The 19377-nt window shown below is 42.6% G+C and overlaps 1 protein-coding gene across 1 annotated transcript in view; it reads right to left on the bottom strand.

Annotated features, from left to right (window-relative positions):
* Positions 1–19377, bottom strand: part of EXTL2 (exostosin like glycosyltransferase 2) — a 30558-nt gene that overhangs the window by 7628 nt on the left and 3553 nt on the right. The window contains exons 2-4 of the mRNA XM_004699226.4: positions 18856–18930; positions 1562–1989; positions 883–953 (exon numbers count right to left, since the gene is read on the bottom strand). Of these exons, the coding sequence (XP_004699283.2) occupies positions 883–953; positions 1562–1989; positions 18856–18860 (504 nt within the window). The 5' untranslated portion in view covers positions 18861–18930. The remainder of the gene's footprint in view (positions 1–882; positions 954–1561; positions 1990–18855; positions 18931–19377) is intronic.

The following is a 19377-nucleotide window of genomic DNA, read 5'->3' as shown; positions in this document are numbered from 1 at the left end:
AAAAAAAAAAATCAAATTATCAACTTGTAAAACTGATTCTGGGGGAGACATTCTTTCCCATGAACTTTTCTTGGTAAAACATCAATGATTTCACCACTCACCCACCTAAGCTTCACCATAAATATGATGTTTGTTTTTCCTCTAAATTTTAGCAAAATGCATGCTGTTCTAATAGAAGCTCTTCTCAAACAGATGCCTTGTCCTTTGTGCCTTAAACTAGATCCTGTCCAGAGATGTTTAGCATGTTACTTGAAGCTGATTTTCAGTGTGAACTATATTTTAAATCCATGCATTATTTTTCATAATATGAATTTTCCATGAAAAATGTGAAAGCCCTGCCTGCAATACGAACACAGATACACATTTCTCATTTGAGATCTGTGTCTATGGTCTTGCACAAACAAAGCTGCTCTGCATTCTGGCCTTTGCTACACAGATAATTTCCTCATTGTTCTCTGGAAGGTAGTTCTAGTTCTTCTCTCCGATACACCAAAATATAAATCAAATACAGATAAAAGACACCATAACAGGGTTAACTTTTCAGCACTGGAAATCTTATTCCCTCTGTAATAAATCCGAGGTGCCTGGTGGTCAAGTGGTTCTGTGTTGGGCTGCTAACCACAAGGCCAGCAGTTTGAAATGACCGGTTGCTCTGAGCGAGGAAGAGAGAATTCTGTTCCCTTAAGATTTATAGCCTTACAGACCCACAGGGGCAGTTCTTTACCGTCTTCTAGGGCCACTCTGAGTCAGAATCAACTTGACGGCAGTGAAGAGAGGCATGTTCTATAACGCTTTAGGTAAGCCCATTATGTCACGCTGTCCTGTTGAAGCATTCGCTAAGGCTTTACACAGATTCGTCTACAAAGGAGATGGCAGCCTTACCTGCCAAACAGAGAAAGCAAACAGGAGGTCCTGGGCACTAATCAGCATGTCATCATCGACCATTAACACCGCTGAAACACAGGAGGGGGCGGGGGAGGGGGGCTTGAGTTTTGGAAATGAAAACAAAATTTATAAGATAAAACAGTGTTATTACATAAATCATTCAAAAGATGTATGAGCTGAACTGATTAGTAAATAAGAGATGCATTCCTGGAGAGATTTGTGTAGCATACAAAGTTTTGTACTTAAATTGTAATTGATTTTATAACTTCCCAAGGGGAAAACTACCATCTAGTTATCATCCATCATCCTAGAAAGTAATGAAACTATAAATAAGGAACACGGAGATTCTTCCAAGCAAATTACAACCTCCTGAAACTACTGCGAATGGGATAGTGACAGAAGACACAGCAAGCACAAGTGAATTAGCCACTTCCGACCTTCTGTAATGTGGTAATAATATGTGATCCTACTGCATCTTTTTCTGCAGTGTTTACCTGTCATTACTGCAAGATGCATGTGCTTTCCTCCCCAGGACCCTGCTTCTAGTCACGCTGCAAAGTGTCCGTAAGCACTGCATAGTGCTTTCCTGTGACAAGCGGAGGCCCAGAACCAGCATGCACAGCCCGGCCCTGGCAATTCGCTGCCTTCGCAGGTCGAGAGCCCAGCTGCGACTCACCACTCGTTTCCAATTCAGGGAAGACCTGGAGCCGGTTTCTCATCCTGTTTGCCGTCTGGAGTTTGAAGATCACGGGGACAGGGTGAGGCCCTAAAGAATTCCACAGCTCCTCTGGTGCCTTCTCCCCGATGTTGTTCCACACGACGATCACTTTGTGCAGGTGTGGGATTGCCTGATAGTGGTTTAAAAGTCTCAGCAGGAGATCCGTCCTGTTGTAGGTCTGCATGATGAGAGTGAAGGCATCCGTGGCAGACTTGGCCTGGGATTTTACCTCCCGGCGCATCGTGAGCACCTTGTCTTCTTTGATAGTCGGAAGTAAATTTGTCAGCGCGCCAGCGACCAGTAGGAGCACAAGGATAACCACCAAGGAGAAGCGCAGCCCTCTGATGCCCATCACTCTCCCTGGAAGCTTGCAGAGGTGGCAACACCTGCAGGAACATTCAATGCAGAACAAGGTCACTTCCACTTGTCACCACAGTTTGGGCTCTGTTTCTCCCAGGAAAGAGAGAGGGTCATCTTATTTTAATGGATGCCAATGCTCGCCTCTCTCTTTGATAGGTGATCTGGCCGAAGAGATAGAAAGGGTAGTCAAATATCCCCTCCCTCCTGTGTCTGCTGAGTCTGTACACATCAAAGAAGGAGAACTAAACATTACATTTAAAAACATGTTCTTGGTTTACATAATTAAAATTTGGAACGGAGATGATTATTTACCAAATGGGATTGTTTTCCTTGGTAGCACATTAACTTAAACTTCCTTTTTATCTAAAGGAAAAATAAACCTTTTTCCCCAAACAAAATCATATGCAGATTCCTAAGACATAAAGCAGATAGAAACAGTAATGGCAACTGCAAACATTAGTAGTGGTCTTATTATTTATCAGGAACTTCACATGCCATCTTGTTGCTCTGTGCCTTACAGTCGATTCTGACTCATAGGGACGCTATATGATAGAGAACTACCTCTTTTATTTATTACTTAATGCTTTATTTATTTATTTAATCATTTTACTGGGGACTGCTACAACTATTACCACAATCCTACATCGATCTATTGTATCAGGTACATTTGTACTTTTGTTGCCATCATCATTTTCAAAACATTTTCTTTCTACTTAAGCCCTTGGTATCAGCTTCTCATTTAAAGTGAATCCTTATAACCACTGCAAACCCCAGCATAAATGATCTCAACTGCCCTTCAGAATAAAGAGCCTGACTGAAAATTAAAAAAATAAAGAAATGAGAGAATGACCTTAGAGGGTTCCTAGGCTGGGATCTCTATGGAAGCAGATGGACAGGTTGTTTTCCTCTATGGATCCACTGGTGGATTTGAACTGCCCATCTTAAGCCCTACTGTACTTGTTCACTCGACCAATCAGACCAACAATGACTAAGAGTGTTTTTTGTGCCAGGCAAGGTGGAAGGTTCTATGACTACGTAAACGAACGCTACCAACCTAGTCTCTGCTGTGAGGAGCCATGGAGAGAGTAGAGACAGACAGATAAGCAAACGAACATATTCAAAAGGTAATTTGGGATATTGATAAGTGCTTATGAAGAGAATAAATCAGAGTGACAAGCTAAGCCAGAGCCAGATTATTTGTGTCTTTATTGGGGGTAGGGATTTTATTCTATTAGACGGTGGGAAGGCATGGGAGAATTTGCTTAGGAGAGTGACATCATCTAATTTAACTTCTACTATTATTCTCCCCACTGAACAGTTCAGGTGCTTGGAGGTTAAATAACTTCTCTAAGCTTACTAAACAACTTAAGTAACAGAGCAAGGACTTACATCCAGGAAAGTCTGACCCCCAAACCTTCATTATGGGCTCTGGATGTCTACTGCCTGGATACAAATCCAAGCCAAATGAAACCCATTTCACTGCACGTGTTGCCATGTCTCCTTCACTATTCTTAACAGATCTTTTTATGAGGGGGTACCCCCACCCCCCAAAATATGGAATCCCCCCCCCAACTTTTTAACAAAGCAACCTATCACCTTCAAAGTACTCTCCGTTACACTTAATATATTTGTCAAATCTGCGATTCCATTCTTGGAAACATTTTTCAAACTCATCTGTTTGGAGGGTTGACAGTACCTCTCTCCTTTTTCTTCGTGTCTGTTACATCATCAAATCGCTATCCTTTCATGTCCCTCTGCATTCGAGGGAACAAAAAGAAGTCACATGGAGCAAGGTCAGTTGAGTCAGGTCCCTGGGGCAAGAGAGGCCAAACTTGTGCATGGAGATGGCTGCGTGAGCAGGTGCACTGTTGTGGTGGCATAACCAGTCCCTCGTCAGGCACAAATCTAGCTTTTGTTGCACACTGTTATGCAATCTTTTCAGAACCTCAAAATAGAAAGATTGATTAAGAGTCTGATGTGGTGGAACGAACTCCAAATGCACCGAGTGGACATATTTGTACATTCAGGAAGTTGATGGACATCCAGAATAAGGTTTGTCATCAATCGGCATTTCACCTTTTTTTGAAATGAGAAAACCACTCATACACTTGAGTTTTTCCCATAGCGCTGTCCTTGTAAGCTGTGTTCAACATCACAACAGCTTCTGCGGCACTTTTCCCAAGCAAGAAATAAACTTTCACAACCGCACACTGTTCTCTTAAATCGACCATCACAAAAATGAGGTTCGAGTGAAATTGCTTTGATGAAAACATTCACTGTGACCACAGAGAACCTTCCCAGGACCACTGGGTGCACTGACTCAGAGCGAGTTGCTTGACGCTCGCCAAGTGGGGAAATGCGTACCACCATGGCTCTGCTAGCACAATTCTGGTTTTGGGGGGTACCCCCTCATGTTTGTTTCCAGAGTTGTCACAAAAACAGTAGCAGAACAAGTCATGATGTCACTAGCCAAAAGGTTTTTATTTAAAAAACTCTCAATTATGTCTATGACAATAAGTTAAATCTCAGTTTTAGAGTGTCCTAGGCTCATCTCCCACCACACGTCTCTCAGTTTGTCACACTGTGGTGGCTTGTGTGTTGCTGTGATGCTGGAAGCGATGTCACTGGTATTTCAAATGCCAGAAGAGTCAACCAAAGTGAATAGGTTTCAGTATATCTTGCAGACTAAAAACAGACTATCAAGAAAGAATTAGCTGCCCACTGGAGAGGAAGCAGTCACTGAAAACGTTCTGCACAGCACGGAGCATTGTCAGATGTCGAAGGCCTGCTGAATGGCAGCAGCACATTGTTGGGCATGGTGCCCAAGATGGGTGCTCGGCTCAGAAGGCAGCTCAGGAGGAGCTGCGTTTTCAAAGTAGGTCGACCTTGGTGACATGAACAGGAAAAAGCCTGTGAGAGGAACGTGTTAGGGACCCTCATTTGCTGATGAGGCACAGCTCAAGAGGAGAAGAAAAGCTGCACGAGTCTACTAAGAACCGGAACTTGGGATGTAAGAAGTACGAAATCTAGGAAAACTGAAAGCCGTTGAAAATGAAATGGCATGTACAAAGATCCATATCCTAGAAGTTAGTGAGCTGAAATAGATTGGTTTGGCCATTTTGAAACAGAAAATTATATGGTTTACTATACCGGGAATGACAGAATCAAAAAGAACAGGCTGGCATTTATTGTCAAAAAGAACATTTCAAGATCTGTCTTGGAATACAGTTCTATATCGGATTATATCTACCACGTTCAAGGAAATCCAATCAATACTACCATTATTCAAGTTTATGCACCAACTACAAAAGCTAGTAATGAAGAACTTGAAGAATTCCACCAATGATTACAGTCAGAAATTGATCAAACATACACTCAAGATATGTCGATAATTATTGGCGACTGGAGTACAAATACTGGAAACAAACAGAACAGTAGTTGGAAAATATGGACTTGGTGACAGAAACAAAACTGGAATTCACATGACAGAATTTTGCACAAGCAATGACTTGTTCATAGCAAATACCCCCCCCCCCCCCCACACACACAAAAGATAGCTCTACCCATGGACTTCTCCAGATGGAATACACAGAAATCAAATTGACTCATCCGTGGGGAGGCGATGATGGAGAAGCTCAATATCAGCAGCTAAAACCAGGCCGGGGTCTGACTATGAGACAGACTACCAATTACTCATATGTAAGCTCAAGTTGAAACTAATGAAAATGAAAAAAAAAAATCCATGAAAGCCAAAATACGATCTTAAGTCTCTCCCATGTGAATTTTGAAAACATTTGAAGCACAGATCTGATGCATTGAACACGGATGACAAAAGGCCCAGTGAGTATGGGGGACATCAAGAACATCATTCATGAAGAAAGCAAAAAGGTCATGAAAAAGACAGGGAAGTGGATATGAGAAGAGACTCTGAAACTTGATTTTAATGGGAGAGTAGCTAAAGTAAATGGAAGGAAGAATAAAGTCAATGAGCTGAACAGAAAATATCAAAACTGCAGGTTGAGAAGACTAAGTAAAATATTATAATGAAATGTGCAAAGACCTAGAGTTGGAAACCAAAAAAAAAAAAAAAAGCAAGAACATACTGAGTACACCTTAAATCGAAAGAACTCAAGAAAAAATTCAAGACTATCATGGAACGATTTTATGGGCAAAATATTGAATGATGCAGGAAGCACTCAAAGATGGGAAGAAGACATAGTCACTGTACCAAAAAGAACGAGTCAACATTCAAACATTTCAGGAGGAAAGAACAGTGGTGCTGAAGGAAGAAGCTCGAGCCACACTGATGGCATTGGCCACAAACAAGGCTCCAGGAATCGATGGAATGCCAACTGAGATGTTTCAGCACGCTGCTGGAAGCACTAGGTCCAGAAATTTGGAGAATAGTTACTTTGCCAACTGACTGGAAGAGATCTATATTTATGCCCATTCCAAAGAAAAGCGACCCATCAGAATGCTCAAATTATAGAACAATAACATTGATATCAATGCAAATAAAACCTTGCTGAAGATCACCCAATAACAGTTGTAGCAGTACATTGACAGGTAACTGCTAGAGGTTCAGGCAGAATTTAGAAGAGGTCATGGAACACGAAATGTCATAGGGATGTCAGATAGATTTGGGCTAAAAGGAGAGAATACCAGAAAAATGTTTATTTTTTTTGTTTCATTGACTATGCCAAGGTATTCAACTGTGTGGATAATAACAAACTCTGGATAGTTTTGAGACAGATGGGAATTCCAGAACACTTCATTGTACTCCCTAGGAACGTGTACATGGATCCAGAAGCAGTTGTGTACACAAGGGAAGACTGCATGGTCTAACATGAGGAAAGGTGTGCGTCGGGATTATATCCTCTCACCATATTTATTTAGCGCATATGTGGAGCTAATAATCAGAGAAACTGGCTTATATAAAGAAGAATATATGCCATCGGGATGGGAGGAAGGCTTATTAACAACCTGAGAAACGAAGACAAAACCTTACTTGCTGAAAGTGAAGCCCTTGCTAATAGAGCTCAAGGCTTGCAGCCTTCACTAAGGATTACAATTTAATGTAAAGAAGACCAAAATCCTCACAATTGTTAGCATCATGATACTGGAGAAAAGATTGAAGTTGTCAAGGATTTTGGCTTGTTTGGGTCCACAATCAAGACTCATGGAAGCAGCAGTCAAGAGATTAAAAGATGAGCTGCATTGGGTAAATCTGCTGCACAAGACCTAGAGTGTTGAAAAACACGGATGTTACTTTGAGGACTTAGGTATGCCTGACCCAACGCCTGATAGTATTGATTGCTTCACATGCACGTGAAAGTTGGACGTTAGATAAGGAAGATGGATGAAGAATGTGTGCATGTGAATTGTGTTGGCAAAGAATGTTCAGAGTTCCGTGGACTATTAAAAGGACAAACAAATCTGTCTTGGAAGAAATATGGCCCGAGTGCTCCTTAGAGTCAAGATGGTGAGACTTCGTCTTACATACTTTGGACATGTTGTCAGGAGAGACCAGTCCCTGGAGAAGGACATCATGCTTCCTCCTTTTGGAAAAAAGCAGGAAGGTCCTTAAGGAGATGTATTGACATGGTGGTGGTTACAATAGTTCAGTCGTAGGACCAAGTTTGTGTTTCGCTCTGTTGTGTATGGGGTGACAATGGGTCAGAGGTGACTAGATGGCACTAACACCAATAGGTTCACCTCTACCGTTGCTGCCTCTTTAAGTTGGGTTTCAATTGCTCATTTCTTACTCGTCTGTTATTTCTCTTCTGGTTCCAGATTCTACTTATTCTTCCACAGGTCTCCATAAACCTTTTGGGCATGACTCTATGAGTATTTTGCTAGTTTGAAAGTTGAGCCCTCGAGTCAATTTTTGCATATTTGAGATCTATTCTATCTACTCTTTTTCAAGAAAAGCCAGAAATGAGGGGAAAGGAATGCTCAAAGAAATTTACCTGGATGGGGGTGAGGAATCAAGAAAACAAAAATTTATTAACAACAGTTTAAATTTACCTCTCAAAGAAGAAGAAAACTATCTCCTTGTATCAGAAGGAACCCTTGTAGCATAGAAGACTACCCCAGTAAAGATTTACAGTCTCCTCGGAAATCCACAGTTCTACTGTGTCCAAGAGAGTCATTAGGAGTCAGAACTGACGCTATGGCAGTGAATTTTTGAGTTTATGAGCACAGGAACACTGAAATATTAATCACATAACTTTCATTTATCTGTAGTCTATCCTCTCACTAGTTTTGATAAAATTTACTTCTTAGGTTGTATGGTCAACAGATACTTTTATCGATCATTTAATACGGACATGAATGATAAAAGTGGAAAAGACTTTTCACTCTAACATACCTAGTTAGGACATATGTTTAAGTTGCTGGCCTAGCAAAGGGGCTGGACATTATTCACCACCCACATTTCTCACCTGGGTTTCCTGATGTTTGAGGATAGGCATTTCTGAGGAAGCTCACCATCGATGGGATGGGCAGCACCAAGAATGAATGACTGGCTGATACCTTAGGCTTGGGTCTTCTAGTTCCAGGCTTACAACCGATAGATCTAACCAGTCGAAACTAGATTTCTCCAACCCAGACATGCTCACTCCCTTCTTGACTGCTATGCAGAACTCATTTGATTTTAGATGGCTGCCAGTCTTATGCAGATCTTTAAGCAGAACATGCAACTTTTTCTTAAAAGCACTGTTGCTGTGGTTAGGTGCTGCTGAGTTGGCTCCGACTCACAGCGACTTGATGCACAACCAGTCCCGAGCCATCCTTCCAATTGCTGTTTAAGTCCATTGTTGTAGCCATTGTCCATCCATCTCCCCGCGCATGCGCACGCTTCCTCCTTTTTGTTGACCTTCTACCTCACCAAGCACGATGTCCTTCTGGTCTGTTCTGTTAACATGTCCAAAGTGCGTGAGACAAAGTGTCATCATCCTTGCTTCCAAGGAGCATTTTGGTTGTATTCCTGCATACAGGGGTATGCCAATGGTGTGTTTGGAAATTGTGTACACAGTGCCTAACCTGTGCTGCATTAGGAACTGTGCCAAATCCTTTACATCTATATCACAGCAGCAGTGAAGGTGCTAACCTTTTATTATCTTAAAGATAATTAAAGTAAGGCTCAGAGGCTAAGTAATTTGAGTAAGAGATCATGATTAAGTACTGGCTAAATTTTAATTCAAACGTGGGCTTCCCCATCACCCTACTAGACTGGCTCTAGCAGATTGAAGAACTACTTAGTAGACATAATATATTAAATATACCATTTATCAAACACAAGAGAAAAGAGAAGATTGTGGTTATTTTGAGGGCATGAATAATATTTTAGTCACCCTGATATTCCTCATAGTCAAGTGCCCCTAAATATATGTAAAGTTCACCTGTACATATTCAAGAAATTCTTAAAATGCTACTGTTAAAATATTAAGCTACCATGTAGCACAACTGCCCAATTACATGTAAAGTTGCATTTCTGTGACTGATTCACCTCAGGCAAAGATAGTTGCAGTATCCCAACTATACTGAACCATCGTCACTGTTATTTGTACAATACTGCCTCTCTACATTTTATTTTGGGTTCTCTCCATCTTTTGGGGAGATACACCAGTGCATCCATACACAAAGATATGCAAGCTTCTGATTCACACCTTGTGGTTCAAGGTCAGTATCTGTAGTGAGGCCACCATTCCACAGGCAGTACCAACCAATGCTGCTGTCTACATCATCCTGCCTCATAGCATATCTGGTTCCAAACGACATTGCTTTTTTTTTTTTTTAACTTTAAAATGATGGCCAATCGCCTTTTGCTTTTCATTGAGGAGATGTGGGGAGTGGGGGGTTAAAGTTACAGTCACATTTCTGTGACCTTATTGCATAGCTTGCGGCACGCTTTGTCAGCACAGAAGCAGTGGTGGAGGAAGGACGCAGCACCCACGCAGCCTATGCGTTGACATTTATAAGAACGGAGAATGAGGAGTCAGGGAGGCAGAAGCATTCAGAAATCACTGGGTGAGGAGGCAAGGCACTGCGGCCTGTGCACGCAGAGAGCTTACTTGACAAGGACGAGGACATGGTCACTGTCATTCGGTCCTCGCTTTCAACACCCCCCCAGCCAAAAATAATGCTGCCTTTGCAGTAACCGTTTCAGAGCGCTTTCCCTGAAAGGACAGTCTCTCCCGGACTTTCTCTGCAGCCTCTTCTGTTGAGAAAAGCAATTTTATGTTTCTTTTCCATCACGGTCTCACTCGATGCCAAGCATCAAATGAAGGGCTTTTGAAGTAGTCTCCGCTTTACCATGATTATTTTTCAAGGACAGTAATTTAAGGCTGTACAGTACAGTGATTTTCATTTTATGTAGCCACTTCCTAAAACAACACATAACTGTTAACGTAGCCCAACAAAGGCAAACCATTGAAGTTTGATTCAAAGGCACCGAAAATCCATTGAACACAGAATCAGGTCCCATAAAACATTTTTTCAATTCTGCATGAAAATAAGCTCTCAGAGTCGAGAAGCATTTTGCCAATCGTGCTAAAATACACCCTGAGTAGCATCTCTATGTTCATTTTCAGCAGCTGAGTAGGAAGAGCACATTGAAAACTTTTATCAGAGTATTTCTCATCTCTAAGCAAACTGTTCATTTGTTATCTGGCAGCTTCAGGCTAGAAAAATGCAGTGAAGGTTCATCTACTGTAAATACACTTTCATCGACACCAGTGAGGGAGGGACTGACTGTACAGTCACTTATTCCTATTTTCCAGTAGGAGTCTATCCTGGGTGCCCATGATAGAAATTCCTCTTTGCGACAGCTTCTAATCCCCTATTATATCTGTATCAAAAAGGTGTCAGGAAATAATGAATCATTTATATCTTTAGCAACATAGTATAAATAGTTCATAACCATTTTATTAGATAAGGCAGCCCAGTAAAAGTATGTAAGTTTGTGACTTGCTGAGGCTGCATGGACAAGCAAGGAGAGCAGGGTGCTACTGACAGCCCTGTAACTGACACAAGCCGGCTTAGGGAAGAGCCGAAGCCCTGAACTGTATTGTAGGCCGGTTAGAAACAGCTTCAGCCCAACGGCTGCCGGATGACTTCTAACGCTGTTTGGATTTCAGTTCATAGCTGTTTTCAGTTCCTTTCTCTGTTACGTAATACTTAGAGATGCTAGAAGACATCTAGAAAACTCCTTTCATGGAGAGAACCGAGAAGTAAAAGACACCTGCCAGTTCGCTTGCCCTCAATTCCTAAATTTTCCTCTCTGGTTATTATTATTATTATTAAATTATGTCTGTATCAAGACACTGCCATTCTATTTCTTTCCAGAAAGGGTTTGATAGCCGTTAGTCTATTCCTTCCCTGCTCGTCTTCCATTACATGACTACAGGAGATTCTGTATGTTTTTATATTTTAAAAAACCAACAACAGTGAATGTTAATAAACACAGTAAATGTTAGCAAAACAACACAAAGATCCTCTTCTTATCTGAAAAATGAGATTGCCCCAATATTTACTTTGTTTTTGCATTGCTGTTAACTTGCTAGCTCTTCACAGGCTGAGACTACATCTCCTTACTTATTTGGACAGTGTTATGACCACGGCTTTCCACATGCGGGTGATTCTGGTCCCCAGAGGTCGTTTTGGCAACATTTTTGAATGTCATGGCTTAAGGGTGGGGAGTAGTAAAGGTATTGCTATCTACTGTGAGGTGAAACATCCGAGATGCACAGGGCTGCCCTTCCCCCACAGCCAAGACTTGTCAGGCACAAACAAGGAGCCCAGGTGTTGGGCTGCTAACCATAAGGTCAGCAGTTTGAACCCACCAGCCAGCCGCTCTATGGGAGAAAGGCAGTGCTTTCCACTCCCACACAGAATTAGTCTTGGAAACTCACAGGGGCAGTTCTACCCTGTCCTACACGGTTGCTGAGTCGGCGTTAACTTGATGACAGTGAATTTTGGTTTCGAAAATGTCAACAGTATGGTGGTTAAGAAATCCTGCTCGGATGACGCCGAGTCCCTTTCCGCTCAGGGCAATCCTTTATGACACAGCAGAACCCCCCAGAGGGTTTCCTGGGCTAGCATCTTTCTGAGAGCACATTGCTAGAGCTGTTCTCCTGTGGAGCCACTGGGGGCGCAAGTCACCCACCTTTCAGTTAGTAGCTGACTGCTTAACCACTGCACGAGGAAGGCTCTAAGCTCAACACGTACAAGGGATCTTTAAAAAGTTCATGGAAAAATTCTGGTATTTATTACTTCCGTTGTTCCACGAACTTTCTGCAGCCCCTCTTAAACTGCCCCATAAGCTACAATGAACAGGATGGGGAAGGATTCTAGACAGGTGGCTTCTGCAAACCTCACCTTATTTGATATACTAGGAGATAGTCATCTCTCTAAAAATGTCCCAATATTTGTATGCCTTAAGATATGCCCCAGGAGCTCTGGTGCCATAGTGAATTACGTGTTGGGCTGTTAACCTTGAGGTTTGAACCCACCAGCTATGAAAACGATGAGGCTTTCTGCTCCCATAAAGATTTACAGCCTTGAAAACATACAGGGTGTTTAAACATACAGCAACAGTCACACCCTGTCCCTGTGTACAGAGACAATGTGTAACTTTGCAGGGTTCATAAAGTTGGAACTGACTCGATGGCAGTCAGTTTGGTTTCTTTTGTGAATCTATACCTGACTGTACAAACATATAAACTAAGAGATAAAGAGTACATCCAGAGCTCTTCTACTGAGCCTTCTCCTCATTTTATAAGACAGAACTCACGGGCCAGTGATAAAGGGCTTGCCTAACAGGTCATGCAAAGAGACCGCCAGGGTAAGAACTGAGATCTTCTGATGGGCACTGCCCATAACGCCTACACTGCTGAGAATTATGCACACATTTGCCAAGGAATTAGTAGATGGGACCCGTACTAAAGCACCCGTGTGGTAACAGAAAGCTTTAACGCTGGTACGTCAAGGGCTTATTTTTTCCACCTTTACTGATGTACACGTCACATAGCGTATAATTCACCATTTGCAGTGCACAGCTCACTGGCTTTTACACGGTTTTCACAGTTGTGCAACCACGACCACACTCTAATTTTTGAACATTTGAACACTCAAGAAAGAAACCCTGCACTCCTTAACAGTCAGCACCTTTCCCCACGTCCCCCAAGGCACAGGGTGTACGTCAGTGCCAGAGAACTACTAATCCACTTCCTGTCTCTCTGCATTTGTCTAATTTGAACATTTCACTGTGTCTTTTGTGTGTCCTAGCTTCCCACGTTCACCCATGTTGTAGTAATCAACATTCTTTCTGTGGCTGATGAACAATCCATTGTTCTTTATCTACACTTTGCTTATTTACATATCAGTAGGGGTTGTTTAAGTTATTTCCATAGTTTGTGTATTATACACATTGCTCTATGAACATTTGCACATATGCCTTTATGTAAACACATATGTTTATTTATCTTGGGTATATGCCTAGGAGTCGAACAGCTGCATTATTATGTCAAGGATCTCTGAATATGTGAGAACTGAAACAGCTTTTAAAGGTCATTATCTGAAATTTTAGGAAAATTCTTACCTGTGGATGTAAGGTAAGGGGTGAGAAAGTAAGTGACGCATCTCTTATATGCAACAGTTGCACATTCTCTCACACAGGTCTTTAAGTGGATCAGGCAATCTGAATTTTCAAAGACTTGTTGTTCCTTTATTTACTACATCATCCACCAAACTCCCCCAGGGGACACTGGTGAATGTAGAATTTCTTCCTCTGGGCAAGTTCCTTCATATGGAAAAAGAAACATTACCCAGAGGGAAGCTAAAAACACATATGGCATAACTCAGCATGAACAAAGATCCTATGTCCTCGGACTCAAACGTTAGAAAAGCAATGAACACTTTGATGCTGCACAACGAGAAGCTGCCATTCTCATCTTCCACCTGGGGAAGAACGGTAACGAGGCATCATTTCACTATGAGGCTGGCTTTACATGGCACAGAGTGGTCCAGCCCCCAAGTACGTATGGAAAACTGATGATTACAGAACACGCGTGCTAGGAAAGGGTCTTCGGCTGCAAAGAGCTAAACTCATGCAAAGGTGGAAAGGAGAGGCTGATTTAGATCCTGGTCTTTTCTTACAGGAACGTGCAAGAAGAAAGCTGGAACAGGCAGCCGTTTCTGACGGGGCTTATGGTGCACAGATGACAGAACAGCTTGTGGTGCCCAATTACAAAAGGACTGTCTTCAGGAGGGGCCTCCTACATACCACATGTCGATGCAGACTTGCCCTGGCACAAGCCCTTACCTCGTTCTATCCCACACACTCCTTCCTGCTTTCCTTACAACGTGTTTTTCAATTATCACCTCCCGCACCGGAGGCTTCCCTGCCCATTCTATACCCTCAATGCTCCTGGCAGGTCTGGGGTACTACATCTATTGACTGAGCCATTATCTCCTTTTTCAGTTGGACTATATCTTGGCGGAAATGTCCCTTCAGTCTTTGTAATCAGTAGCAGTGGCTTTTTTTTTTTTTTGAGTAAGTGCTCACAACTCTTTGTAAGAAAGCAGTAGGAAGGAATCTGTATTTACTTTAAACTTCACAATAGGTAAGAAAAGCCTGAAACTTTAGGAGAATAAATGTAAATTAAAGGCAGATGAAGACTCTGTGAAGACTGAAAATCTCTCAGAAGTGCCCTTGCCCGACAGAAGACGGGGACATCATCCCTCGGGCGCCCGGAGCATCTTGACAGGAAATGCCACCTCCGGCACAGGTCGCACGGTCCATCCTCCTTCCAGTTCTGTGGATGAGCCAGTGATCAACAGAAGGTGGTTCTGAACCCTGGTATTCTCCTATTTTTAAAAAAGACATTCTATTTCATTAGGCAAGTTCGGCTTTACTTCATTGTAAAATACAGAATGCCAGAAATGGAACATGAAAGGTGATCTTTGCCTGGAGATTTTACCTGTAGTCAAGCACTTTGTTCTCACCCCCCCGGCATGTCAGAAGTGCCATATGGTTTTTCTCACCTTCGAATAGTTCCATCCTCTTGGTCCCAAATGATTTCCCCTCCATTTTCCTTTGAAACAGCCCATCTACTTTTACAACGACATTGCTAACTCCCACTCCTCTTTTCTTGAAGCGGAATACAAAATTAGATTCTTTTTGTGTTCACAGAGTAGGTAAAGTGGGGAACCAGTAGATAAAAGTGGGGAACAGGCAAGGCAAGGGCAGAACAGACATGATAAATTACAAAATGGTCCACAGAGGGTCACAGACTCATCTTGTGAGCTGGCTGTACAGCGATATGTATTGATCACTCAGAGGACTGCAACCTGGATCAGCTGTGGGATGGGTGGATTATGATGGTTAAAGCAATCTCTTTTTTCTCGGCAGTGTAACTGGCCACTTGCTCTTTGTCAGGCAGTTTAAATCCTGCATTTTGAGGCTATAGTCCTGAAACAGAATTGCTCAGAACTGAGCAGGTTCTGAGAAATAGCTGTATTTAGGACAATAATGCGTCTGGACAGATAGCTGTGGCTGCACCAGGTCATTTCTCAGCTGTGAAAAAAGAATTTCTGTGTTGGTTATATGAATGACTAGGTCCTGTTGACAGCCAGGTTGAGAGAGCAAGCCAGGTTAGAATTGACCAACACAAAGGATCTGAACGTTATAGAGTCAATTCTGACTCATGACGACCCTACAGGACAGGGTAGAACTGCCCCTGTGTCTCTGAGACTGTAACTCTACTGGAAGTCCAAAGACCTGGCTTTCTCCCACAGAGTGGCTGGTGGTCTTCAACTGCTGACCTTGAGGTCAGCCGCCCAATCAATAGGTAGCCACCATGCCTCCAGGGTTCCTAGACCAATAAAGGCAGTGTTTCAAACAGGCATATCAGACACAAGCACCTGTGCCTCCCCTTCTCTTCCCTACCACACCTCGCCATCCATAGCAAATGAGTCCCGGCAAGGTTTCCCCTCCTACTCCTGTACGAGTAGTCCCTGTGTGCTTCAAAAGGGTAAGCGCCTGGCTACTAATCAAGAGGTTGGTGGTTTAAATCCACTTAGAGGTTTGGAAATCTACGTTCGAGAGGCCACTGCCCTCCAAACCCACTGTCACAGGGCACCGCTCTGCAATATGAGGTCAATAGTCTGTGGCAACTGGTGTGGTCTTATGAACGCCTATGTAGAGCACCAAACTTTATTTCAATAACGTCTCGCCCAGCCATTATCAATTAACTAGAACTTGTCTTACTAGCATTGACTAAAAAGGAAATAACATGTGGCCGTTATGTACAAGGCGTTTTAAAGGGCTGCCTGCCTCCGTCAATCCACCCATTTGCTACTGAGGCAGACAGTGAGGCCCTTTCTATCACACAGGCATGAAGTATGCTAAGGAGAGGCTTAATTTTTTTTTTTAGCTTTTGTCCTGGAATCGCCAATTAATTGTCGTTGGAGTCATGATGCAAATGGAGCCGATGCTGTCACGAATGGCCCAATCTGACGGTAGCAGGGCTGCAGGAAGGGTGATGTCAGAAGACACCCTTCCATGACTTGGAGGAGACCAAGCAGTCAATGCACCCTGGAAGAAAGCCTTGAAATAGAAAAGGTTTTTTTTAGCTCAGTCCAATGCCAGGCAAAATTAGTTTTGAAATAGTTCAAAAAGAAAACAATTTAAAAAAATCAAACTTAAACAAAACAAAGATCCTGTAAATATATTCCTTTGTCCAAGAAAATGGAGAGGAAGTAAGCCTGCTAAGCAACAGATTCCTTGGAATATTCCCCCATATGCTGGTTTCAGCAATAATCTCACTTTATTCCCATATCATTTCTCTATGAGAATGGATTTTATGCACGTGAATTATGATGTAAGTATCTTTAGATCCCAAACCTAAAACAGGTGCGTACTAAAACTTCAAATTAGTATAAATCTCACTTTCTATGAGTTCCAGAGGGTCAAAATATTATCAGTGGTAGTCTGTCAGTCACCAAACACATAGGGGTGCTTACCATATGTCAGGTGGAAGGACAGTGGTGATCTGGCGGATCCAGTGTCTGCCTAAGAGTTCAAATTACTCAGTAATAAACTTTGTCAAGACACACCAAGCACTGAGGACGACGCCCCTGCTGGGAGCAGCGAAGGCACACAGAAGACTATCGGGCCGACAGCAGCTCGAGACCTGATGTCCCCACAGTGGAGCACGGCGCCACAGAGGACAATATTGGGGACACAATGCGGGGAGTGAATCTGGTCTGACACCCCCATAGTGGGGAGGATCAGAATGGAACAGAGCACCAATGGGAGCAAAGCCATGAAGCTCCCGAGGAATCCCCAAAATAGACTTCAGACAGAGGGGCAGTGCCTGGGGCCCCACCGGACTGGTGGGGAGATAGTCACAAAGGTCAGCGGACAGGCCTGGAACTAAGTATAGGGTTTTTCTTTTTTGTTGCTGTTGTTGCTGGTTGTTTGTCTGTTGGTTGGTGTTTTGTTTTCATTGTATCTGTTTTGTCTATCTATAGAAAACAGGCATGAGAAGCAGGGGGGTGGGTCTTAGGGGAGGAGGCGGTGTGGGGGTGGGGAGCGGGGAAGGGGACTGGGAGAAAACAAGGTCACGGACAGGGGAACAACTAGGGATCTAACATCGACAGCAAGGGGAGCACAGAGTCCCTGGTGCTGGCGGAGCAGCCATATCTAGCCATGAGGAATCGCTGAGAGACAAATGAGTGGTGACCATGATATAGTGGGACAGGAGGAAGGCAAAAGGAAATAGAGGAATGAACTAGGAAGCAAAACTATGTGTAGAGGTATAAACAGAGAGGAAAGACAAACCCCCTCAGAATCAGTGATGGGTGCAATGATTCCAGAAGGGCAGAGGAAGGGAAACGGGGGAAGGAGAGGAAGGGGGAACGGATAGCAATGACAGAATAGCCCCCCTTGAGGGGGATGAATAAAAGGATAGTAGGTGAAGGGATAGAATGGGTGGTGTAAGATATGTATAAATGATAATAATAATATATATTAAGGGTTCACGGCTGTGGGGGAGGGGACATGCTATCAAAGGGCTCAAGAAGAAAGATAATGGTTAGAAATTGTTGATGCCAACAATTGTACATGTCCACCTGATATAATTGATGATGTATGGATTATTATAATATATGCAAGAACCCCCAATAAAAAGATTTATTAAAAGAAAGATTAAAAAAAAACAACATTGTCAAACATTTCCCCCTTCATATCTCAAATATCCCAAGTACACAGTATCTCAGAGGTAAACGGTTTTGAATCTTTAGAAATGAGGGAATTGATATGCATAGCCACCCATTTTATAGGGGTTCTGGTTAAATATTCGGCAACTCACTAAAAGGTCAGCAGTTGAAACCCACCTGAGGTTCCATGGGTGCGCAGACCTGGTGATCTATCTGTCCTGTACAGATCACCCCCTAGAAACCCTGTGGGGCAGTGCCACTCCGTCCTAGGAGCTATCTTTGCGTCTGGGTGGACTTGATGGCACACTGCAATAACAGACCCATTGTATGCACGGGGCAGCTGAGTATGAGAATGCTGACTGATTTCTCCTTAACCACAGGAGTGCTCAGTCAGTCCCCAACCCCCCACGGACACGCGTGAGACACTCATGAACGGTGTCTGGGGTATTGGCTCTACTCTTGTCACTGTTGTTGGAATCTACAGCAATATTTCACCTTTACAGGTACTGGGCTCACTCTATAACCTGGTTGACTGTTCCATGGATCAGATCTCAAAGAGACCTAGTTTTTTTCTAACAGGTGTTGCAAGTAAGAATTTTCATTTCAAAGGAAACAAAACACCTCCGAAAGGGGGGAAAAACATTTCAGAAGAAAATACTGGTACTTACCTCATTGTGATGAAGCTTAACTGAAAAAAAATTCCTTATGGCTTCAGTGATTGATAGAAACAGGCTCTCTTGGCACTATTAGGGGAAATCAAAGAATTTTTGGTGATGTTTTTGTCAATACGCATAAAGGAGACAATAACAATGTTTTTGATGTTATATCCATAGGCTTAGAGTTATTTTCAGAAATTACAATTTGCTTTTCTGTGTTCTAACAAATAAATGTACGCACTGAGGTAAATAATGTCTTCCTGTGAGGTTGCTGCTAACACTGCTATATTTTTGTGTTCAGCTTTCTCTTGAAGATCCAGAAGTTGAGCAAACTCACACAGTCCTACCTATTTGATATGTTTACACATTTGAAACCAGAGCATGCATACAAGGGATTACTAAAAAAACAAATAAACAAAAAACAGGATTTCCCCCCTCCAAAGCTACGTATTTAAATTTTTAACAAAACAACCTTATCACCTTCAAAGTACTCACCAGGACACTTAATACATTTGTCAAATCTGTGATTCTGTT

Source organism: Echinops telfairi, unplaced genomic scaffold, assembly GCF_000313985.2.
Source record: "Echinops telfairi isolate 266 unplaced genomic scaffold, ASM31398v2 ScPeMD7_443;HRSCAF=831, whole genome shotgun sequence".
NCBI classification, from domain to species: Eukaryota; Metazoa; Chordata; class Mammalia; order Afrosoricida; family Tenrecidae; genus Echinops; species Echinops telfairi.
The sequence above is the reverse complement of the archived record's forward strand: the minus strand, read 5'-3'. Positions and strand labels throughout refer to the sequence as shown.